The following is a 25,045-nucleotide window of genomic DNA, read 5'->3' as shown; positions in this document are numbered from 1 at the left end:
GGGTGGGGTGGTTAGAATGGTTAGAAGGGTGGCGTGCGCGCGCACGTCGCTCTGCCGCTGCATCCGGCTGCTGTCCACGCCACGCAGTCTACCGAGGATCGCGTAGCGCGTGTGCGTGTGCGTTTGTCCCTGGCACTCCGGCACGCAACCGGAGAACTGTTTTAATTTCGCAGGAGCACAGGGCTGCCATGAGCACTGCGTTCAGTTGACGCGAGAGGCTGGAGAGGACCTTTTTAAAACTGTGCAACTTGCGATTTAGGCGGCGCGTGGAACATGCGAGGACATGCGAGGCCGCATTCTGCCTGCCGACTCCTTCGGATCTCTCGATCCCTTCGAACGCAATCGTCAATCTTCAGCTTCCGGGGAAGTCTGCGAATCTGAAAAGAAAAGGATCCCCGTGACGTCGCCTTGCCGTCGCCGTCACCACCGCCGTGACCATCCTCGGTGAGCCGGAAGAGCCTATTCGAGCGAAGAGAAGCGATCCAGGGTGTAACGGCGGAAGGCTGATCTGCCAGCTGGAATGTTTGATCGATTCTGGCAAGATTGACCCGTAAGTGGAAGAACGGGAGTGCAACAGCCTCCGAGTATCCAGGCTATCAATTGCAGAATCGTGGGGGAATTATCGATGAATTCAATTGCAAAGAAGTTGGCGACTTCCCAACCTCGAGGAAGGTAGCACATCTGCGGCGCGGCCGTAAAGGGAATACGGGCCATAATTTGGAGCAGCACCTAACCATCGGTGCAGCCTGCAACGTAAACATCAATCAGCATCAATCAGCATCATCAGCATCATCAGCAGTATCGATACCATCAACGCTATAATTATTGCTATCGTTCTCAAAGCAATCGATATCATTATTCTTGTCACTGCGAAGGCTGCGGTCGTTGGCACTGTCATTGACACCCTCCCTATCAATCGGAAGCCCCACCATCAGCATCACCATTACCGCGAAGAGCGTCATCGGCGCTGGACGCCGATCCTCGTATCTCGCCTGGATATTCGCCGAGGGGCAGACCAGGAGGCTGGGCTTTTGCAGACGCCGTGGCCGTCGCCGACGAAAAGAAGGAAAAGGGAGCAAATCCTCGACAGGCTTCCGGGCCAACACCTCGCTCGAGATCTTCCAGCAGAGAACGCGCGCACCCCTAGCCAAATCCTTACAGTCAGAAACCCTACGGGATGACGTCCTTTGCTACCTGCGAGCATCCAGTTTCGTTGCCAGTCAAGAATCCTAAGGATCAGTTTCACGTCAAGGACAAAGTGAATGTTTAGGTACGGATAGAAGTCAGCGTCCGCATCGTGTCCAGATCGCCGATGACGTCCAGACTGCTGAGCTTGCTTCGCGTTGAATACTCTGAAAAGGAACCGGAAATTTAGTCACTCAACAATACGGAAGCGTTTATCCAGGATGATTGAACGATATAAATATTCGTTCCAGTTGCAATTTGCCGCCGGCAGATCAAACTGAATTTCGCATTCAGATCCGAATGTTAATCAGATCCGAAGTGTAATCCGATTCTGAGCGAAGTGACCGTCGCTCATGGATTCTGGGTTGTGAATGGTGGATAGTAAACAGTGTATAGTGGACCATGGATAGTGGATTGTGGATCCTGGACGATATGTGATTAATGTCTACTGTCGCTCGAGAGTAGAATCGAACGCGTTCGCATTTGCGTTCACATACGTTTCGAACTAGACGGAACGTAAAACGCGAAAGATATGTTCGAGCATTTGTAGTTTTAAATATTGTTAAATATTTCAAAGCCTTCTAAAATTCTTTTAAAAGCAGGTCGGAGCAGTACGGGTACTCATCGCTTAGACTTTTACCTATTAAACCCGAACGATTAGTGTACTCGGGCGTAATCACTTATTTAACAGTCGTCATTGTCCAGTTACCTTCGCATGTTACGCGTCATCGGCTATAAAGGAAGCACGCTCGATCACGTGTGGTATTTAAAAGCTCGGATGTTCAAGGGCAGGAGACATTTGAGCCGAAGAGGAAACGATTGTTGCGGTGGAATCAGGGCGATGACAAAGGAGAAAAAGCTCATGGAAGTCGGGAGAGTGTAAAATAATTAAAAGTGCGAGGGTGACAAGTTCATTTTCATCGAGTTGAAATATCTGTAGTCAACAGTGATATTTGTAGTAATTTCAAGATTTTGATGTCCCTAGTATTCTCGTGGACTCTTCTCGTAGCCTGACCCAGTCCAACCCCAATCCAACCTTGATCTTTAGTCTCTTCACTACCGTTCCTTCGTTCCTCGCGGCCGATGCTCGTGGTAGCACGTCACTTCCGTCGCTCGGGAGAGGCCACTCATCTTACTTACGTATATTATTAAGGTAAACCTCGACCCTTAATCTAGGGAAGAAAACGGCGGGACCAATTTTTCGCGTTGACTGTGTGTCGTTCATTGAGAATGATCGAGCAATCCTCTCGCAATTCGAGTGTAACGTCACACGAAACGCGAAAACGTAAAACGCTAAACGCTTAGAAAGCGCCGAAAACAGATTCTAAAAGATTTGGTCCAATCAGTCGGCGTCGGCTTTGGAGCCACCGAACCAGTTGAACCACAAGTTATTAGAATATTTAAGGAATTAGCTTAGCGACTATTCTCGTTTCCACCCTCTCACCAATCAGTGTCTCCTCCTATCCTTAAGACCTAACAAGTTCACGTGATACCTTCTGACCTCAAGCATCAAGCGCTTGGAAGTCACCAGCCAGCGCGATCACGCGTCAACCCTGACCTCGAGTTCAATGTGAAGATCGTAGGAAGACCGGGAGATCGATCGAGGGGATCGAGGGGATCGAAGAGCAGAATAGAAGGAAGCATGAAAGGATGAAGATTCGGGACTCGAGGGGGAGGATCTTCTTACGGGACGATCGCGAAGAATGCTACTGCCGAAGGGATTGCCCGAAATGTCAGGAGGAATTGAGAATGCCATAAGTTCCCTCTGCGAGAATCAGAAATCATTGGGTTCGGGGAGCAAGAGCCGATAGCGGCAGCCAGGTCGAAGGGTGCGGGCATGCCGAGCTTCGGCACCACAATCAAGGGCGCTGCTAATTTCGCTTCGGCAAGCATCTTCGAGGGGCGTATGACGTGGGGCGGGGTCGTCGGCGACATCGGCGTCGTCGGCGGTGCTGGTGCTGATACTGTGAGCCTTATCTCCATTGGCAGAGGTGCCGGTGCGACTATCGGCGGAGTAAGCGACGGCGACGGCAGCGAGAGAGGAGGACTCGTCTCCAGCCGTGGCAATAACGGTACTGGATTTCAAACTGGAATTGGAGATCCAGCTGTAAAGGGTGTCGGCGAGCTGGGAGCCAGAGTCGCAGAGACTCGACGCACATTCGGTAGCCGTGGTACTGGAGTTAATATAATCGCTGCGACATCCGGGTCAATTGGAAAGCCAACAATTGCAGCTGCTCGTGCCGATGGATGTGGTGCTGCCGTTGGCGGCGACCGCGGCCGTGGTGGAACCTGCGAAGGCAGCAGCAGCGGCGTTCGACCTGGCGGAGGACCTGTTGGAAGTACCGCCGGTGCAGTTGGCAGTGCAGCAAGGGTGACTGGAGGTGGAAGTGGCGGAGACGGTAGCGTTTCCAACAACGTGGCCGGTGCCGGTGCTAGTGGCGGCGGCGGCGGCGGCGGTATTGGTGCTAGCGCTGGCAGCGGCGACGGTGGCGGTGGCGGAAGAGCGAGGGAAGCCAGTGCTAGTGGCAGTGGCGGTGGCAGTGTCAGTGGCGGAGACCGAGGAGGTTCAAATAGTGCCAACGGGGGAAGCGGGGGGAGCAGGGGACGCGTCGGTGAGATCGGTGAGATCGGCGAGATCGGCAGGGTCGCCAGGGTCGCCGGAGGAAGTGGTGGCGGCGGTGGTGCCGGTAGCGCAAGTGGACTCAGCCACGGTGGCGGTATCGTCGGTAACGGCGGCAACGAAGGTGGCGGAGGTGCGATGGGGAGCCACGCCGCCGAAGGTGAGCTCCTCTTCGGTTTCGAGGAGATGATGGAGGATTTTGGCTCGTCGTTCAACAGCTCCTTCAACGAGAGCTTCTTTTCGTGGAACGGCAGCCTCTACAACGAGACGTACCTCGTCCTCGGGGAGGGAATGTACCCCTCGGGATACAGCCTGCCTCATATCGTCCTCGCCTCGATCGTCGTGACCCTCCTGATGATCGTGATAGTCGTTGGGAACATGCTCGTGATAATAGCTATCGCGACCGAGAAGGCCTTGAAGAACATTCAAAATTGGTTCATAGCGAGCCTCGCAGTCGCCGACTTCTTTCTAGGCCTCGTGATAATGCCCTTCTCATTGGCCAACGAGATAATGGGCTACTGGATATTCGGCTACTGGTGGTGCGACATATACTCCGCGATGGACGTGCTCCTCTGTACGGCGAGCATCATGAACTTGTGCTTGATCAGCCTCGATAGGTTCTGGAGCATCACGCAGGCCGTTGATTATCTGAAGAAGCGGACCCCGGCCAGGGCGGCGCTGATGATAGCCCTCGTCTGGCTACTCTCAGCCCTCGTCTGCATCCCGCCCCTCCTTGGCTGGAAGCGACCTACTCCCGAGGAGAAGTATCCCAAGTGCAAGGTAAGTCCTCCACCTGTAGATCCTACTCCGATTCCTCCTCCATTCTGCTTCGACCTCTCAAAAGAGAGCATTGCCACAACACATTTATCCATTGAACAGGGATCCATGAATACACGGCACACGGAGACACGCTTGCCGTTCCACGTGTCCAGCTGTATTCTCCCTTCTGTTGAGCGAAGCTACTCAGGAAGTGACGTGCAATCCTATAGAGTGAGGAAGAGAAGAAGCGCTCGCAATGTATTCCTGCAGGGGGTGGGGGGGAGGGGGGGCGCTAACGACTTTTCGCAATGTACGAAACGTCCAATGCAGCACGTACGGCTAGAATAAAGGGAGTAAAGTGAGCCGGAGTGTGTTGAGTCGAGCGCGAAAATTGAAGGGGGGAGAGAGAGAGAGAGAGAGAGAGAGAGAGAGAGAGAGAGAGAGAGAGAGAGAGAGAGAGAGAAAGAGGAAGTTAGGTTCGATCGAGAACATCGGGTCGGTGGTTTAGTTGCGCAGTTCGAATTCTAATCAGCCTCGGAGCAACGATGGCACGCGCTCAGCTCGGAACTTCCACAGTGCGTGCCCAATATACTTCGCACTCGGGACTCGAGAGATTAAAGACCCATGAGTTTCCCCTATTTCTTTACTCGAAATTACTTCCAGCGATCGGGAAAAGAGATTTTCAGCTTTAAAATTCATCCCATTCAATATTATACTCGAGTCTCAATATTAATCGATACGTATACTATTTGCTATTGTCTCCGAGGATGCTGGAAAGGCAGAGGATAAGACTCTGTAGAGATAATAAGCACTCGTATTGCCGGGCGAATGTAGAGACATGTTTGCCGTTGATAATGACGTCGAAGCGGGGAGGAGTGACGCTTTATTAAAAATTTCAAACAAAAGGCATTGAAGTGAATCCCAGAGGGCGATGGCCCATGAGAACTTAGGAGGGGTGCCAGTGTGGCATAGGTTGCACTTTGTCATATAAGGGGTGTTTTTAATAAAACCATGCTTGGCCGCGGTCTGAATACGCGAAAGCAGACCGCGATCTGCTTCGCATACAAATTTGGCCCATTTCCCGGGAACGTCTTTGCGCAGCAGAATCGCCTCCCACGTCTCGGAAGGCAAGTAGTCTCGTAAGCTCCGGAGTCAACCTCCGAACTTTTGCTGTTTCCTCTCCTCGCCCACAAGACGACCTCGAAGCTTCCAGCAAGCTTCCTCTTGGACTGCGCGATATGCGAAAATCCCACTCGCTTCCCTCCTGTAGCCGCAGCTTTCGTCCTGGAGTCTGGAGGTTTCCAGCCGTTTCACATTTCAGTGACACGTGCCTCGTTCCAGCGCTTCTCCGTCTCTTCATTCTTCCATTCTTTCATTCTTTTATTCTCTTATCCGCTTGGTTTAATCGGCGACGCTCCCTCCCGAGGATGCGCAGCGCGCTCGCACGGAGGACGCCTGTTACCGCTTGCCGTTTGGGGGTTGAAGGTTCAAACTGGGACTGCGGCTCTGTGGTTGGGGTCGAGCGTGGGGGGTTGGGTCGGCTGAAGGCAGAGGAGACAGAGGCATTTTCAGGAGCTGGATCGGAATTTGACCTGGGACGCGAAAACTCTGACCTGGTATGTCAGCCAATCTTTCGCGCTTCGTGTGTATCCCCACAACGACCCTCTTTGTCGCGACTCCTGGCGTCGCCACGATGGAAACCACCCACGACGAGAATTCCTCATACGGAATCGCCGTCAGGACTTTCCTCGCTCTGGGACTGACTTTCTTTTTTTTTTATCCCTGGAAATTATCCAATGTATATTCGCAAGGCGATTATCGGATTTCGCTTAGCCAGTCAGGTCGTCGCGACGCCCGCACGGAACGGGGCCACCATAGGTCTCTGGTCGCCCTCGATTTCAATTTTAATTCAACCAATCTAAAGTCCTTCGAAAGACCTCGGTGTCGGTGCGTCGCTGGGATGGCTGACCGCTGAGACTCCTTACGACTTTTCGAGGGACGAAGATTAATGAACTGTCTCGTTCTCTTACTTTTCCTGCGGGAGCGACGCCAGGAACAGCCACAGGGTAATGTGACGCGTTACAAGGGATGCTTGGACAACTCTGTAAATGCCTAACTCCGATGACGATCCTGCCAACTCTGCGAACTCATTATTGTGACAGTCGGTCAAAAAACAAAACCAACACACCGCGACGATTGAAAGAACACCGCCATTTTCGTACAGTGCGAGGTTCCTCCTATGAGTGAGAGAGAGAGAAAGAGAGAGAGAGAGAGAGAGAGAGAGAGAGAGAGAGAGAGAAAGACAAAAGCAGTTAGGTGGCAAGAACCGACAAGGATGCTTTTCCACGATCAATTTCACGAGCACAAAACGCCACGCCGTGAACCGGCGCCAATGGGGATGGTTGCTTCCTGGCCAACCCGATGCTCTATACGTTCCTCTTGAAACCCCTTATCAGGTCCATGATACAGTTTCTACCTTATCTGTGAATACAGGCACATCCCGCCTTCGGGTCCTGTCCTTCGTCCTAGGATCCCTTGGTTCCCGAGGCTCCGGTATATAGAGCAACAAAAGTGACCTAGCACTGCCAAGTAATGAACCCACCCCATACGTAATACGTCAAGTATATGACAGACAGCCCCAAGCTGAACTACCATTGGCTAGCTGACTAGCGAAGGTACGAGACACCAGAGCGCATCAATCTATGCCACAACTTCCTTTCTCCTCGGCACCCTGGTACCAGGCTAAACGTTCGACCGATCCCTGGACCGATCAATGGATCGACCGATCGATACGCTCATTCCCACGCCGAGAGATCCTCCTGTGCGATAAGTACTGCGATAATATATAACTTTATGTTGAATAATATTCCCCAGGAAATTTAATCATCTTGATTTCCTATTGTTGCTCTTATTTTCTATTGCGCATCAACAGGGAAGGGGTAGATAGATGGAGGGAAGACTTGACCGAGGAACGGGCTCAATTTTCCAGCCCGGATTTGAAGGTGGGACATTATTGGCAGCAGACGGAAAAATCGATCCCACGGGAGCGCTGTTCCTCCAAGAGATATCGTTCGTCTCGAGATTTTCCCCAGTTGTGAAATTCCTTGAAAGGACAGTATGAGGTCCCGTAGGATAGCATGACATACCATATGGGCTTCTATGGACCTAGACTCTGGCACGATAACGAACGCTGACGCTGGCACATTCTGATACTACTTTCTTGTATAATCTCCGGTTCTCATAAAATTCACGATAACCGATAAAGGTGAGAGACTAACGAGGAAATTGATAAAGACACGAATAATTGGAGGGGGAGGATATAAGACGGAGTGGGCAGAAGCATCCATAGAGCATAGTGGCGCTAGATCCCATGAAGATGGATGAGTGTACGGGATCTTCTGGTATTTTAATATCTGGCATTCCTGAAGAGGTACGATCGTCCGATGTCGAGTTCAGCGACGTACTCGATTTTAGCAGAATCTTCATCGGATAGCTCCGACGGCAACCAGTCAGCCGTGTACTCTCTTCCTCGAACCGTCCTGCTTCACGGTCAACTCTACTACTATATTCCGCTATAGTAATTATACACGTAAAAGGTTCAGCAGGGTCGATGCCATTGTCCCGAGTCTCGTGACTATTTCCGATCGCTGTCTTCCGGTGTTCTGTCAAACCTCAGTTGGCCTTTACTCAACTTCTCGTTCTATAAGATTCACTCGACCAACTCATGAATATCTTATACCACTAAGAATAAGTGCAGAAGAAGAATAGATATTCAAATTCGATTACATTTATCTAGATATCGTATTTCTTGGAACGCATCAATGAGCCGATTGTCATGCGAATTCTCGTTGAAAATAATCTCTTGAATTTAATCACGGTATCCAGGTTATTCGCTATGCCGGCCAGTGGCTCTCTATATACCGAAAGGAATACGCACTGGATCGTTGCTTCCTCCGCAGAAGGAAATAAATTCAAAATGTAATGGTTGATGGTACACCCGGAAATTGCATTGATTCACTCTTGCGAATGAATCTTATACCCACCCTGGGCTCCTGCTCGAGCGAATCGAGTTCGATCAGGACTCTGGGGTGTGATAGTCCTAAGGGTGGCAGGGCTTCCGAAGGTTCTGAGACCGATGTGCTCTACCTGACTCCTGGGATTTCTGTGTGCGTGCGATATCCGGGGCCATTGAGAGAGAAAAGAGCGTAACGACGCGTCGGGACGCATTAGCTCGAAGGGAGGTGCGAGAGCGATGATGGTGCAAAGGGCATTATTTTGGCTTCGACTGGCCGACCGTGGGCTGCTGATGTCCATTCAGCGCAACCAGCGCAATCAGTGTGTCCAACGTATCAAACGTATTAAATGTATCCAACGTGTTCCCGGCGTATCGAACGAGCGAACGCCGCACGCGCGAAACTGTACCAATTCGCTCTTCTCCTTTCCCGAAAGTTCCATCGATGCGAACGCGCACACGCCGCCATTGCCGCCACCGTCGCCACCAGCACCACAGCCAGAGCAACACCAGCAACACGAGCAACACCCAGAACCAGCATCAGCATCCAGCACCCTTCCTACATTGCCGACTTCCGGAAGTGTTAAACCGTAAAGGCGAAAAATCCTATGTCGGGGAAAACTATGCCCATATAGAGCAAGTGTAATGGCGACACAGACACCTGTTTCTGGACTTCTTCTTCTTCTTCTTCTATGACACTCATTTATCAACTACCCCGATTTCCCAGGAATAGCATCATTCGAGCTCCATTGGGAACATCCAAGTGATTACATCAATAGATAACACGTAGTTTCGCAATGGCACGAGGGTGTGGCCATTTGCTTTACAGTCGCTTTATGGGCACATTAATAAACTGCTCCTTGTAGTTATGGCGGCACTTTCGTAGGACCTTGTAACTTCCTAGTTTCCAGAATCCAACAGAATCACTTCGTCTTACCGACCTCGTTCACCTCGACACGAGGTCGGAGCTGCGTTTGGCTCGAGTCTACGAATTATCCGAGAGACAGCAGCATTCCAATCGGACATAGCAGCGTAGCCTATCGTATTCCGCAACCAATCGAATTCCAATAGGGCCCTGCCGAGAGATATCTTCCGAATACAATTTCAACTCTGAGTTTGAATTTCGATTGGACGTTCGTCGATCGATTCCCCAATCAATGTCATATACCAGGCGTCATTTTTAGCAGTGTGATTCAGGTCACTTTGTGCAGACGTGTTCAGAAGCAGCCGAATATATTCAGAGAGATGCGATACAAGGAGACTGGAAATCAGGGATACGGAAAATTAAAGGGTCAAAGGAAAGAGGCGACAAAGGAATGATTAGCACGAGACTGAGAGAGAGAGAGAGAGAGAGCGAGAGAGAGATAGAGAGAGCGAGAGAGAGACCGAAAGAGAGCCTGTGCTGACGAATTACACTTTCATCGCGATTGAGAAGTAATTCGGTCCGTCGAGACGGATCATCCGTCTTGACGGTATACTCAGCATCGTCCCTTCTGGAGTCTCGTAGACCGTCTCCCCGTTTGACAAAGCGCAATTTACACGTTTCTCTCGGTGTAGAGATGGGAAAAATGGGAGCAGAAGCGATCGATAGCCAAGAAGGATCGGTTGATCGACAGGCGCGATAACAAGGAGAATGATAGCTCAATGGATACCGGGAGACTGTCGGGTCGCACCAGTCTCTCCTTGACTAATTACGAACCCTGGCTAAAGTACATGGGAGACACTGGAGACACTCGAGACGCGCCATGCTACGTCACGAGAACTAACGTAAATGGAAGCAGCGACGGTATAACGAGACGAAGAGAAACAGTCAAAGGAATACGAGAAAATGGTCCAGCGTGGATGAAAATTTATAGTCTACGTAGAAGCTCCAGAGATGGAGACTGGGATAATGGAGTTTTGCGATTCGCGGGAAAAACCCAAAGGCAGAACCAAGCCGAGAAGGGGGACGAGGATAACGAATAAGAGAAGGTCGAGGAGGAGGAGGAGGAGGAGGAGGAGCATTGCGAGCAGAAGGACCGGAGCAGGAAGAGCAAAGATTCTGCGGAGGAGTAAGGAGAATCGAGAAAAAGTCGACCAGTCAAAGCTGTGCTAACCGGATTTACGGTTAAGTCAGCCCAGTCAGCCAGTCGCCGTTCGTAGCATCTCGGAAAATTTATACTCGTAGCGCGTCAACGTTCACCCTTCATCCTTCACGATTCACCCATTCGCCACTCGGGCCCTTCAGTCGTCCCCTCATTCATCCGTTCATCGCTTATATACGTGTTACAGAAATACACTGTGCAAAACTTTCATGGTTTTTTCCTTTCTTTCTTTTTTATTAACTCTCTTCCATATACTTTTTCACGGTGAGCTTTTCGCTTTTTTCGCCGAGGACGCTTCGACTTCAGCTCCACTATCCAGCGCCTGCACCTCCGGTCTCCTCCCGAACCTCGCCTCGTCTAAGCCCCTAAGCACACAGGGTACCTGCGATACGCCGTGCCACACCGTGCCGCGCCACGCCACGATACACCTGATTGCCAGAGCACGAACCGTAAACTGGCCGTAAACCACCCGTAAACCACTAGGAAGCCTGCTCATTTTCTTTGTACATATTTCGTAGCCCTTCGTCACCCATAAATAGGATACAATGGGGAGTCGGTTGCTAGGATGCTGATCGGTTCGTCAGTTGCGTATTGGTTGCCTATGAAAATTCAGTCAAGGATCATCGATCTGGCTAGATACCATCGGCTGAGCTTCACGATTTCGAGCAAATATCTGACTCCCGAGATATTTCGAATAATCCAATCCTGGGGATAAATGTATCGCAATTGGAACACAAGTTGAAGCGTGTGCGAGGATGAGATGCAGCTTCTGAATCGGTAACGAGCATCAAAAACGGAAACGGTAAATGGCAAAGGGAAACGGATGCGGAAGCCAGCCCGGAAATGAGCCGTTTGCCAAACGCAATGGGAACCGCTGGTCAGCGCGAGCAAAGCTTCGCCTCTGACGAGGTTTTCGCATGTCGCATTTCGCATTGCATTTGTATTGCTAAGTCCGCTACGAAATACGAGAACAATAACAAAGGAGGATAAAACGAATCGGAGCGGATGAGAAACGATATGGAAACTGGGAGACCGATCGTCGATTCTACTGGCGATAATCCTCAAGAAGAAGAAAAGACGCTCGTTTCCTGTATTCTGCATTATCTATTTATGATCCCGGCAAGTCGTATACCGTAAACCGTAAACCGTAACTCGTAACCTGAAAAGCCACAACCCATAACCCATGACCCTTGACATGGCCGTTCTCCGTATACGTATATGTATGTACATTGTCCCGGCGGAACGAAGGCAATTTGGAAGAATAACGACGATCCTAGTGGCCGCATAGCGGTACGGTAGTGATATCAAGCGAGAGGAAAATGAAAAAAAAAAAAAATGACGGTTGTCAGCAGTCATCAGAAGTCGTGGAGGGCTCAGTTTAGGAAATAGGGCAGTTTGCTCGTTCGAGGATAAAATTAAGAGGAAGGGCTGATGCGGCGCGAGGAAAATAAGAGGGCAACGATCTATTGGCGGCCGGAGAGAAATGCGGTAACGTTAGAAAATTCGAGATCCACCGCAGCGCAGCCTCCCATCATTCGAATTATCTCAAATGAACCATCTTCTCTGTACAATTTCCGCCTGGTCTCCGTCATCCTATTTCATTCTTCTGTACTATGGTACACGTATATAGGTATACGTATATATAGCTATATCATGGAGGTCGAGGAGAACTTTATCCACAACTACAGCAACGTTTACCGTTAAGAAGAGACAGGAGGAGTATCTGGACCAACTAGACCGGAGTTGAGGATCGCGTAGGAAACGTACTCAAAAAGTTTGCCCACTTAGCAGACTATAGTCGCAGCGGACGATGTAGCTGGAGTACCGGTAGGTGGTATAGAGAGAGGGATGCTGGAGGGAGAAGAACGACAAGGACTTTGAGATAGTCTTCCTCGTCTACCGTGGATAGGACACAGGAGGATTTACTTGAAAGAATAGAAGAATGGTCGTGCCTGGTGCGGGCGAAACCCCTGGGAGAGATCTCAGAGATATAAAAGTGCGCAAAAGAGATTGCCCGCGAAAGAACCTGCTTACATCTTCGTTTCCTCGTGTCCCTTCGGCTCCTCCTGAGACGAGATGAGCTCCGGAGGAAGATTGAGAGTAATAGAAAAAGAATACAAGAAAAGAAAACAGCCCGAGATAGAGGCTAAGACAGGACAAATAGCTTGACTGACTGACGTAATGGAGTACAGATTCATTGACGGTAATGACGTGGGTGATGGCAAAGGGTGGCAAAGGGTGGCCAAGGGTGGAGGAACGGCGGGAAACTGATCGGTCGGAAGAATCAATTCGAAAGCAAACCGAAAGACGACGGCGCGCGACTGCGCATGCGCGCTTCGGTTCAACCTGGTGCACGACGGGTAATACATATACGAACGTTTGATTCGATTGTGTCGCCGGGGCGTTTCGCAGCGTACTTCATTCGCAGGAAGAGCGTCGAGTTGAGGAGCAGAGTTCGAGCGAGATTAAAAGGCTCGTTTACCCATGTTAAAACTGCATTTTAATCCGGGACGTTACTTGGTTATTTACATTGAGAGCGCATAAAGGAAACCAAGCGCAACGTCATTTACGTCGCGAGGTGGTTTCTTTGGCTTTTCCTATTTTCTCTCTTTTTTTTCCATCTGTCCTTACCGCTCTCCTTTATTTTTTATTAGGATCATCTCAAGATAACCCGGACAGCTCCATATACTCGCGAACGCCATAACACCCAAACGCGCACACACAAGCGCGCCTTGAAATTCTTAGTGAATTGAATTTCACTGGAGGCGCCGCGACGCCGGTAAGAGCAAATATCTCGCGAGGCTGCATTCGCATCCAGCTTACATCGTCGAGGAGCCGTCCCCGTCCCGTGATATTAACTTGCTTTCCTTTTTCAACTTTTTTCTCTCATCTCCCGTCTCTCTCGCAGCGAATCTCCGACCATCCGAATCTCCTTCAAACGCCGCCAAATAGAAATTCTCTCTATCTCGTTCGCGGTTCCCTCTATGTTAGCGGCGAACTATTCCTTCTCGAGACGGTGCTAAGGAGAGATGGAAAATCTGCAAAAAATTATTCCTATACTTTTACGGATCGATCGTATAAAAGCTCTTACGATATACAGCAATACCCACCGTGTAGAACTAGGAGAGCTGAACGCTGTGTATAATTTATTTATCGAGTCTCGAGAATTCAAAGCCATAAACCTTTAATGAAACGAGCCGTTCTCGCAATCGAAATTTCGTCAGCCTCTTTGTCACAAGCGAATGGACCCATTTATTCGTACGGAGGGAGAGTCTCCTTCGACGTCCAACAGCCTAATGATAGTAGAAACGGTTCGGCGAAGAAGCACAAAAGAAAATCAGGCGAAAGAGGGAAAGTAAGGGATTCTCGAACCCGTAACGGCGTCTTCGCCAGCAAGCTAACGACAATCAAGAGTAGTCGAGGCTCCCATCTTGACGTGAAACCATGTCCCTTCGACGGAAGCGTCGAGACGTCGAAACGTCAGAGTGTCGTTAACTTCTACCTATTCCACTTAGGGCGATACGATTGTCCGCCTGTCACTTTATACGACTTCTGGCGGCTCCTGCTTTTTCTAGCATTCTCGCGCACGTGCTGCCTGCTAAACGTATGTATAATTGTATATATGTAGACACGTAGACATGTACAATTGTACATGCGCGTCTATAAGGCTGGTACGAAGAACCCGTGGGCGATTCGTAAGGAGACACCTGAAATAATGAACCTCGCTGGCACACGGGGCTGCCACTAGACGCCAGGAGCACCTTGGAAGGTCCTGCCACGTGAAATCCGAGGCTGAATTTTCTCAGTGCTCTTCGCACGGCTCGCCACTTGCCCTGGCTGCTTAGAATTTATATAATTCTCCGCAATAACTCTTCACGCTGCTGGACCTCTTGCACTTTGCAAATGCACAATGTACATACCAACCCCCGGGGCGCTAAGGACACGAGTAAGAAGGACGCTGAACGAACGAGAGGCGAACGAGAGGCGAACGAGCGAGGAAGGAAAAGCATGTTGGATTCTTGAAAAAGAAATATGAATGGTCTTGGTATCGTGGGAATGCCGCTCCAGTTGAAAACTTAGTTGAGTAGGGGATTTATCCGTATATCCTTAGGATTGTCCTGAGGGATGGACAAGGCTGAAGTTGCAGCAGGAACGACAGTTCTTTCTCTGGCCCGGAGGCTTACTGGTTAAAAATGGTTGGCTTATTGTCGGGAATACGAAAGGGTGTTCGCTCTGCAAGCACTTCCCTCGACTCTAGAAACTCTAGGAACTCCAGTTCTATTCTCTTGGTGTCTAACCTATTCCCTGGGATATCCGTCTCGGCAGCCCTGAGCTCCGGAGACTGCGGGGGCTTCGGGGGTTGGTGAGGTTCCTGAGCCGAGCTGAGCTTGGGATGCCGAGACGCAACCAGCAGCACCCATCGCTTCTTCTCGATAACCTCGTTACCTTGACGGAAGTTCGTAAAAATCCATCTTGAATGGCAGCTTGGCGAGAGCTCGCTTCGTCCACTTTGATGGTTCCGCTGCTAAAAGACTGCTGTACTCAGCACGCCGGAGGAGGGGTGCCATCAAAGGAGAACGTGAAGGGAAAGGCGGACGTGTGCGAAACGATGGATTCAAGTGAAAAACCGAGAAAAGCAGGAACGGGAGAGGAAAGGAAGGATCGAAGGGAGGAGGCGTAAAAACGTAGATCCGCTGGCGGATGAGACGAGGCAGTTGGGTGGTAGATACGTCCGTTCGGACGTGAGGACCATTGGAAAGGCGGAGGTGATTATTGGAAAAACGAGAGTCGATCCATCTGGGCGATATCGCCGAGACAAAGGATCTGGCACGAGAGTTTTAAGAGGCTGGCGAGACCTGAGAGGAAAAACGATCGAGCGGATTCCCATAAATACGAGAAGACATTTATTCGAAGCGCAGTGGGTGGCGATAGAGTACACAGGGTCGAGTATTACCTAGAAAACTCCTATTTGGAGAAACGCTGGAGGATTCGGTGAGAATTGGAATAATGACGGTTTAGACCTTGTGGAGTAGGCAGTAGTCGAATCGTTGAGTTCTCGAATTGCTGAGCGGCGCGATAGGCATTGAAGAAATGCGAAGTGGGCGAGAGAAGGAGAGAAAGAAGGAAAGAAGGAAAGGGAGCCCTTTCCTTCGTCGAGATTTCTCGAGGAAGCGGATAGGAGTGAAGCACAGGATGTAATTGGGTCACCGTACGGCTCTTAGCTTCAGGCCGAAACGCGAAGCTTTTTCGGCTCCGTTAAACTTAATTGAAGAAGCTCCGCGAAACGTGCTAGCTGCTATTTGCTAGATGCCTCGTAAATGTTACGTGTCGCTCGTACTTTCTCCCACACCTTTCGCATTTCCCTAGGTCTACGCCTAATTGAAAGATCTCCCTGACGATCTCGGTTACAACGTAGATTCCCTGAAAACCGACAGTTACTCACGCACATTTATCTTGAACCTATTGCTTCATTCTCCAACGTCAGAGAGTCCCGTCCTCTACCACTGTTCTTACTCCACTTTGAATATCACAAAAAAATGAGCTCGTTGGCAAAAAGACCTCTATCTGTATATACGTGCATCGCACTGACTCGTGTACTAAGGCGCGCCTGAAGCGTGCGGGCATTGTCAGGCATAACGCAAGGATCGCTAGCACCGATTCGCCTTATTCCACCGAAGGATCGATTTTTTCCCCTTTCTTTGAGGAAATAGCTCGGTCGGCTGGTCGGCTGGTTTGCTGCCTTTCTGCCTTTCTACCCTATCCACGGTTCTGCCCGCGGGCCGGACTCGTTCGAGAGCTTTTCGCCTTCTGTCGAAATGGCTTTTATATTATTGGGCTAGTGGCATGTGCAGGAACGGCAAAGCATATTTCAGCCGGCCATTCATAGCTTCATGAATTCGCAAGGGTAGCCAAAGTGCGCAGCGTTGATAATGGGAATTTCCCACAGCGAAGGAGCGTGTACAGTAGAATGGTGAAATAAAATTGGTATGAAACGACGATTGATAAAATGGCTTCTTTTTTATTGCAGCTGTCCGAGGACATTGGATACGTGCTTTACTCGGCCCTGGGCAGCTTTTACATCCCCTCCTGTATAATGGTCTTCGTCTACATCCGTATTTATTTCGCGGCGAAGGCACGGGCCCGACGAGGCATCAGGAAGCAACCACGACCACGACCAGTGGCTCCCGCACAGTCGCCGAATATCCGGCAAACAAGTTTCACTCAGAACATGTCAGCGGTGGATATTGAAAGGACGCCTGGAAGAGCGCTAATGGAGAACGTAGCCACCATTGAGAATCAGCCGGTTCAGATACCGATAGTGACGTGCGACTTTGCCAGTGACGTCAGCACCTCCGAAGCGGAGCCCCCAGGTGGTTCGCCGAGTCTTCCGCTTGAAGAAAAAGACACACTCAAGGTAAGAGTCGGTACCGCAGTCGCGACGTTAATCGTAAGTAGTAAAGTAGAAAGTAGAAGAACAAAGAGAGAGGATTACGATACGCATGAAAATAAACGAGAATCTCTGATCGGATCACACAGGTAAGCATACCGATGCCGATGCAGAAGAACGCGCTCAGGGCGACCTTGTCGGTGAACGGAGCCGAGGATGAAGCTTCAGCGTCATCCTCGACATCAGCGTCGGGCCAGAGCAGCATCCCTATGAGATGCAGAGCGCCGAGCGTCGGCATCGACGTCGACATGGTCAGTGAGTTCGACCCGTCTTCGTCGGACAGTGGCGTCGTCTCGAGATGCGCCGTCGTGAAGCCACTGAAGTTGCGTCTGTGCCAGCCGATCTTCGGGCGCAAAGCCATCGGGAAGTTGAAGCGGGACCAAGGAGCCAAGGGAGGTGGTGCCGGAGCCACCAAATCTGGACATTCTCCTCGTGGAGGTTCCGAAGGTATAACCCCCATGGGATCCTCCATCGAAGTGGCGAAGCCCGTCAAGCCTCGAGATCCGGAACGGGAGAAGCGGCGCCTAGCACGTAAAAAGGAGAAGCGTGCCACCCTGATCCTTGGTCTCATAATGGGCAGCTTCATTGCCTGTTGGCTTCCCTTCTTCTTCCTTTACATAGTGAAGCCCCTCTTCCCCAGCCTCGCCATACCCGGCCCCGTCTTCGTGATAGTCTTCTGGCTCGGTTACATGAACTCTGCCCTCAATCCCGTCATCTACACGGTTTTCAATAAGGACTTTCGCCGAGCCTTCCGACGAATACTTTTTAAGTGACTTCAGCCAACGAATAATTACAGACAACTGGATAAACTGATTTCGCGAAGAATTTCAAGAGACGGATACACCCGTTATATATATTTCGCGTAGCCAAGGCATATCAACGGGCATAGGCTGATGTTGTTGTTGCTGCTATTGCTCCCGCTCTACTTCCTGGCTCCTGCCCCGCTCCTGCTGCTCTGTTGTTATTGTTGAATCTACTTTTACTACCTACCACTACTTATTCTTCTTCTTCTATTGTTAAATCTTCCACTTCTTCCTTTTCTCTTCGTTGAGTACGAATGCTATGGAATGCGAGTATCGAATGACTGTATGAAACTGGGTGTGTGACTGCACGTACGCGGTAAGGTTAATAAGAAGGAAGGAATAAGGAAGATAAGCGCAACGAGAAATCTCATTATTACATACAATCAAAGTGGAAGGAGGTGTCCATTATCTGTTTTAAGAATTGATAAGGATAGTCAATGGCAATTAAATGGCTATTGAAATAGCAGCTACCAGAAAAAAAAAAGAAAAAAAAAAGAAAAAAGAAAGAAAAAAGAAAAAACGTTCGAAAGAACGTACGCGATAGACGAATACGTATGTATAGTATTATTGTCCTATCCCTTTTATCGTATACCTATTAAAATAAATAACTACACGACAAGACAATCCGCTGATATATTCAAACTAAAAAGAAAATCTAAAAATCGTTGACAAATAAGATGAGCAAAAAGTTTCCTACTAAACGCATAGGTTGTATAAGGATCGTGCGTTGCCGATCCGTCAATGGATATTCATTCGAATTTCAATAAATCGATAATCAAGCGATCAATGTGTACACGCGCATCGATAACGACGCGGGTAACAAATATAACGCAACGAAACGAGGTGCACGAACGACATTCTCGACGTTTGACAATCGCCTAAAAGTACTTATGTGCACACGTAAAAAGTGAGGACACTCCTGTCGCCATTTTACATATTTGGAGATTCAGGTTCCTCGCGTAGACTCGCATAGAGACACGTAAATACGCGCGTACCGCCATGGCGTCATCTCCTTTAGGTAAATCGATGAGCATTTTGAGCATGAGAGTACGTGACGTCATTCGGCCAATGAGAGTAAGCCGAGCCATTCGGGCCAATAGGATTCGAAGGAAGCAGGCGGGAAAATACAAACTGGCTAAGTACGTCACGCGAAAAGGTCCCTCTTATTCGATATCGAGATCCCTGATCAAATATCAGCGCGTTCCTTGAGTCTCGGATGAGTTTTATGCGATTCAAGTAAAAATCTACTCGGGCGATCGGAACGTTCCGGGTGCGTCGTTCGGCAAATCAAAGGGGACGTAGGCTATTCTGGCTAAGCCGGAAGACCGAACGAGGACGAAGAGGAAAAGAAGCCGAGAGATCCGTGGCTTGACGTAATGAAAGAAAAATAGAAGTGAATGGAGGAAAGTTGGTCCAGTAAGTCTCGTCGCCTCGTTGCCTTGTTGGGAACGAAAGGAGAAGAAAAAAAAAAGTAGAAAAACCCAAGCATCGTATGCGCACGCGCGCGAGCAATTTACGCACGTCTCTTTATTAAAGTAGCACGAGAGATAGGTGGGATATACAAGTATAAAAGTCTCAATAAAGTTAAGTGAATTAGAGCGTTAAGATTAAGCAACTAAAGGGTAAGACGAGATGAGAAGAAGAAGAAAAAAAGAAAAACAATACGTGATTCCAATTACGTGTACCATTCTTTGTCTTAGACGACGAAATTTTTGCGAAATTTTCGAATCTCTATGTGTCCCCAGAACGTTATCCAATCCCAAGTAGCCAATTAATCACTCGTTGATCCAACCGATACATCCGTCGACTCCTCCATTTCCCCAGTCGTCCGTTGTCAACGTGACACGTAGACACCCTTTCCAACTAATAATTAACAAGAACCCAACTTAATCGTTTAGCTACACCCCTACGGTTACATTGTATCTAGGGATAGGAATTTACAAGAATTTAAAATACGAGATGTAACGTCTTCTTCATCCTACGTTTATTACTATTTCATCGAGATATTACTCATTCAATCGTATGAATACGTACATATAGGACACGGAAAGCAACAATGCGAATACAAGAAGACAGACACACAGGACACAGAGGATACACGCATAATTATATATAAATATAAATACATACATACATATACATACATATACATATATATACATATATATATATATATATATATATATAAACGTATTATCGATTAAATTCGCCGTAGGAATCTATTGATTGACGTTATCATTTCCATTTGTCGCCGATCGCTTGATTCGTGTTTCGATGATCGGATGAGTTTCGCTAATTTCGAAAACACTATTGAAATTCGTGAACAAGAGCCGTGAAGTACTCTCGATTATGTTAGGACACGAAAGAAGCGCATTCAGCGTACTGTAACTGTACAATTTGATTACGATTAGATAAAGGAGCAAGAGCACAAAAAGAACTTGAGTGAAATTCATCGGATTTTCAAGACACGAATTGTCGACTGACAAATTCTATCGATAATATTGGAGCAATGAAATCACTGTGATATCACTAAAACGCTTTCAAGGTGTGTTGAGATTGACAAAACACAACATGGCCGACAAAAACAAAGAAGAGAACAGTTACGAGAGAAAGGAATAGATAGACGGATAGGGATAAAGAGAGCGCGCGAGAGAAAAACAAGAGAAAGAGAGAGAGAGAGAGAGAGAGAGAGAGAGAGAGAGAGAGAGAGAGAAATTTATGATATTAATTATCGTATTGTAAATCGTATTAATACCGATCGACTATTACGAACTTGTATTATTACTCAAAGGAATCTATATACATATATATTATATATTGACTATTATTATGAACATTATTACTATTATTATCAGTATTATTAATACGAAGTCCTATTGTCTAATAGCGTTGATTGTCTGTTACAAGTGATAAAAAATATATATATATATACAGAATGAAAGAGGAAGTATAAGTAGATCGAATGTAAAAAAAAAGTGATTCGCCCGATTTAACATGGATACCGGAAGTTCCAACTCGGCACGACTTAAGTAGTAGCGTAGCGCTTAAGTACGACTTTGCGATTAAGACTAAGCTAGTTTAACGAGAGTTCTAGAAGACAATAGCGACGACACTTGTACACACGCACACCGTCTCCCTTCGAACGACACACCGATACACGCACGAGCAATATACATATATACATGCAACATCTAATTTTAAGAAAATAAGAGTTTCGACACACGAAGAGCGAGAGGAAACAACAACAACAACAATAACAACAATAACAACAATGAAAAATACACTTCCGACTTTGCCAATCGTGGAGGATGGTAGCTGAACTTTTCTCAAATGTAAGGTTAGGATTGGCCCTCCTCGAGTCGGAGGTCGAACATCGTCGCCAGGACTAACCTCAAACTTATTGAACCTCCAACGTGTGTCTTCAGCTTCTCTCTCCGTCTCTGGGCGAAGCAGAATTCTCGAGGCTCGTCCAGTTTAGACCGAAGGCTGGAGGTGGAACTCCCTGGCGTTCCTTGCACCACCTATACCTACCTTATACCTACCATCTTCCTACCGAACAATGCACGAACAATCGAACACACATTTTCCTCGACCACATCGTAGCACGAAGAAGCTTCTCCCCCTTGTTATATCTAACAGAGCAACCTACCTAGATACTTGGCTATTTATCTACCCAGCTGCATGCCTGAACGCCTGCCTGCCTGCCTACTGATCTAGCTACCTACATGCCTACGTACCATGCCTGCCTGGCCAGTTTAGCTATTTATCTACTTAGCTACTTAGCAACGTGGCTATCTGTTCATTTCTATAGTCAAGTTATCCCGTAGTACTACTTGGCTGCTGCCATAGCCACAAGCAACCTATTTGTGCAGCCGACAAATAAGCGTGTTCAAATAGGGATTGCTGCTTTCACGGTATTCACGGATTTCTTGTACGCGAATGAGCACATTATGGGGTATCTTGGTAAATGGAAAGTACGTGAGCGGGTATGTTATATGGATACATATCTACCGTAGCATCTTATCGAATTGATTTGCGAGCGAATTGAAATTACGTCTTCCGAAAAATGACAATTTTTGGAGAAAGGAGCTACTTGAATTTTTTTTTTTTTTTTTTTTTTTTTAAAGAACGTAAGGGCCGGAGTTAACTGATTTTTTGTGTACCATTATACCAGTCGGGTTGCTCATCGATCCTCTTTCTGTATTTTCCTCTACATTTGGTCCGCCATATAGCAATTACTTTTTTTACAACGATCCATCCTACAGCCATCACTCTTCTACTTGACTTTCCGCTCTCCTTTTCATTTTCGCTCTCCATTTTCCACACCACTCGACACCATCTCTCCATTCCTCTTTACCTTCGCTTCCTTTTCCACAATCCTCGTTACAGTCGCAGTCAGCGTACTTGCTATTCGAATAAAAAATGTTGGCTCGTATTTTCTCGCAGTCCCGGGTCTCCCGAGGGCCTCGGCCCTGCAAAAGCAAACCAGGGGCCAACGAACGCTCGAGAAAGTCCATCAGCAGCCGCTAGCTCCTGGCTTTTCTTATTCTTCCTTCTTCTGCTTATTTTCTCCTTTTTATTTATTTTTTTCCTTTCCTTACGACAGACAAGAGAGAAACGTGACCGCCGCCATTTCTCAGGCTGGAGACGCATTGTCGTCCAGCGGTGTTGAAAAGAGGATTGCTGACTATAATATATCTTATGGAATTGTCGAGCGATTCCTTACGGACGACCGCGAATCCGTTTTATTAACCAACACTTTGGTTAATCGCCACCCAATCATATTTCCATGCACGCACAACACCGCACGCACCTCACGCATCTCACGCACACTATACAGTTAGGCCACACGAACGCTCCGTTTCAACATTAGATTGGCGCGGTTCATTTTACGTCAAGTTTAATCTACAAAAGTCTTCCATTCTTTCCACGACGTGTATCGTCCGCGTTCGCTCGAATGCTGAGGCCGTAATAATTAATAACGCGTTGATGGCCGACAGAGACGTCAGGAAGCGTCAAAAGAAGAAGAAGCTTCGACGTCGAGGAGGCCGAGGAAATAAGTAGACAGGAAAGTCGCAGGATGGGCGTGAGATAATAAAACGAAGTAGAAACGAATTTGTCAAAGCGCGCGAAACGAGGAGAGACACTGAACGCGTGAATAAATGAAGCAAGTGGGAACGGAAAAAAAAAATAATGGAAAAAAAGAAGAATATCCCATAAGAATGGGAAACTGCGACTGTTCAGTCTAGACATTATCCGACCCCAACGAGGCGTCGCGTCTATTTTTTTCTTTTCTTTTTGCTCGAGCACGGCTCCAATCCGCCACAATTTTCGATAACGTCACACGCGTCTTCCTTTCGCTCCAGCAGTTTCTTCAGTATATCCCTTGCGAAATCTCGAAACGAAACAAACTCACGTCGTCTCGAAATGTCGATCCGAACGTCTGTGGAACGTCGAGCATGCAATTGCGTAATTCGATATACCACGTGTGCATGTAGTACGTAGCTCCGTAACAGCGATAATAATTTTTATAAGTCTAATCCAACAGTGGAACCTGCATCAGACGTGACGAGATGGGTCGAGGGAGAGAGGGAGAGAGAGAGAGAGAGAGAGAGAGAGAGAGAGAGAGAGAGAGAGAGAAGTAAGAAAAAGAAGGAGAGAGAATCAAAAATTCTTAAAAAAAAAAGGCGTGACGAGCGAACGTGCGCACGTTTGCGCGTGCGTGCGTGAGTGATTGTGGTGCACGTGTATGCTTGAGGTTGAAATAGGGATAAGATAGAAGCGAAGGGAAGAACGTGTGGAATATGGTTTTCTGACGCGATACACGTCGCGTCAATTAGATAAAGCAACATCTTCGTAAGTTTCGTACGCACCGTCTGCTCGAGTGTCCGTCTATGCGTGGCAAAAAAAAACGAAGTAAAAAAGAAATCGATTGATCCGAGATCGATCATATCGCGAGGTGAAGCCACGAGCTATGAGCTGTATGAGATGCGAGTACTACGATGTATACAGACATTAAACTATCGGTACATTACAACTTTGTTTTGTAAAAAAAAACAGTAAAAAAAGAAAAAAAAACAGATCCACGTGGTTCTTCGTTTCTCATTGTACCCGTAAAACAATCTCCTCCTCTTCCTGCGATATCCTTCCTTGTCATTCGGGCACGATAAGACTGTGTATCCGTCCATGGACCTAGGACGCCGATAGTCATTGAGGATGACATCGGCGAGAGGTCTTAGGCGATTCATTAAGATCGGTAAGTCTGAGTATAAAGGGGCTGCGATAAAAAGGGCTGAAAGGGTGAAACGGCAAGGAAAAAGGGAGAGGGTGATCATTTCATGAACGATAACGCGGTAGGGACAATAGAATTTGTGGAATAAGGAAAATCTTTCGAAGGACGCTGTCAGGCGATAATAAGCGATCAATAATCGGAGTAATAGTAGTGCTAAACGAGGAGAACGGAAGTACAGTGCGCCACGCAGCGAAACGAACGGAAATGAGAGAGGACGATGTGGAGGGTAGAGAAGGGAAAGAGAGAGAGAGAGAGAGAGAGAGAGATGCTGTAGGATTGGGTGTGTCTCGAAGCGATGGGGGATAAGTAACGGAAGTTCGAAATGTCGGTGAATTCAGGGTGAATTAAGGGGGAGTTCAAGGGAACTGAAACGAATAGCTGAACCGCCTGCAAGGAGACTGGAAATGGCAGCCCATTTCGAGAACAATTCCAGTACATTCCGTTTCCATTGGACTCAGTCTGGAGTCTATTCCAGAGGACGGCTGTCGCGGATGGTCGACGACTCGAACGGACGCGTCGCGACGCTACACGAGGTCGTCGGACGTCAGACGGAGAAACGAAATCAGCCGTCGTCGCGTCTGCTATTGCGTCCCTTAGACGTTGAAAATTCCGCACCTGAGATATCGAAAGTTCGCAGAGTAAATTAGACCTGGCAGGAAAGAGAGGACCAACTCCATTTCGAGTTTTAATGCAATTTCATCTCTCCTGGGTTTCCTTCGTCGTGGACTTTTCAACAAATTGAACGAATTTTCTTTGGGTTTTCTTCTTTTACAACAGTGGATATACTATAGATTACCCAATGAATTCCCAATGTCCGGAGTGGCTTCGATCCAAATTATTCG

At 48.2% G+C, this 25,045-nt stretch overlaps 1 protein-coding gene across 1 annotated transcript; it reads left to right on the top strand.

The window, feature by feature from the left end:
• Positions 1 to 23,823, top strand: LOC107267531 (alpha-2B adrenergic receptor). Its single transcript, XM_015739370.2, has 3 exons — positions 1 to 4,585; positions 16,689 to 17,075; positions 17,198 to 23,823. Exons 1-3 carry the CDS (start codon positions 3,023 to 3,025, stop codon positions 17,879 to 17,881), a joined length of 2,634 nt encoding a protein of 877 aa, XP_015594856.2. The 5' UTR covers positions 1 to 3,022; the 3' UTR covers positions 17,882 to 23,823.
• Positions 23,824 to 25,045: the final 1,222 nt, after the last annotated feature.

Source organism: Cephus cinctus, unplaced genomic scaffold, assembly GCF_000341935.2.
Source record: "Cephus cinctus unplaced genomic scaffold, Ccin1 Ccin1_scaffold0407, whole genome shotgun sequence".
NCBI lineage: Eukaryota > Metazoa > Arthropoda > Insecta > Hymenoptera > Cephidae > Cephus > Cephus cinctus.
Note: the sequence above shows the minus strand (reverse complement) of the source record. Positions and strands in the feature narration are given on the sequence as shown.

Coding starts and splice junctions, on each gene's coding strand:
- LOC107267531 (XM_015739370.2), top strand. CDS start 3,023: ATGCCGAGCTTCGGCACCACAATCAAGGGCGCTGCTAATTTCGCTTCG. Junction 4,586..16,688: donor AGAAGTATCCCAAGTGCAAG/GTAAGTCCTCCA, acceptor TTTTTATTGCAG/CTGTCCGAGGACATTGGATA. Junction 17,076..17,197: donor AAGAAAAAGACACACTCAAG/GTAAGAGTCGGT, acceptor CGGATCACACAG/GTAAGCATACCGATGCCGAT.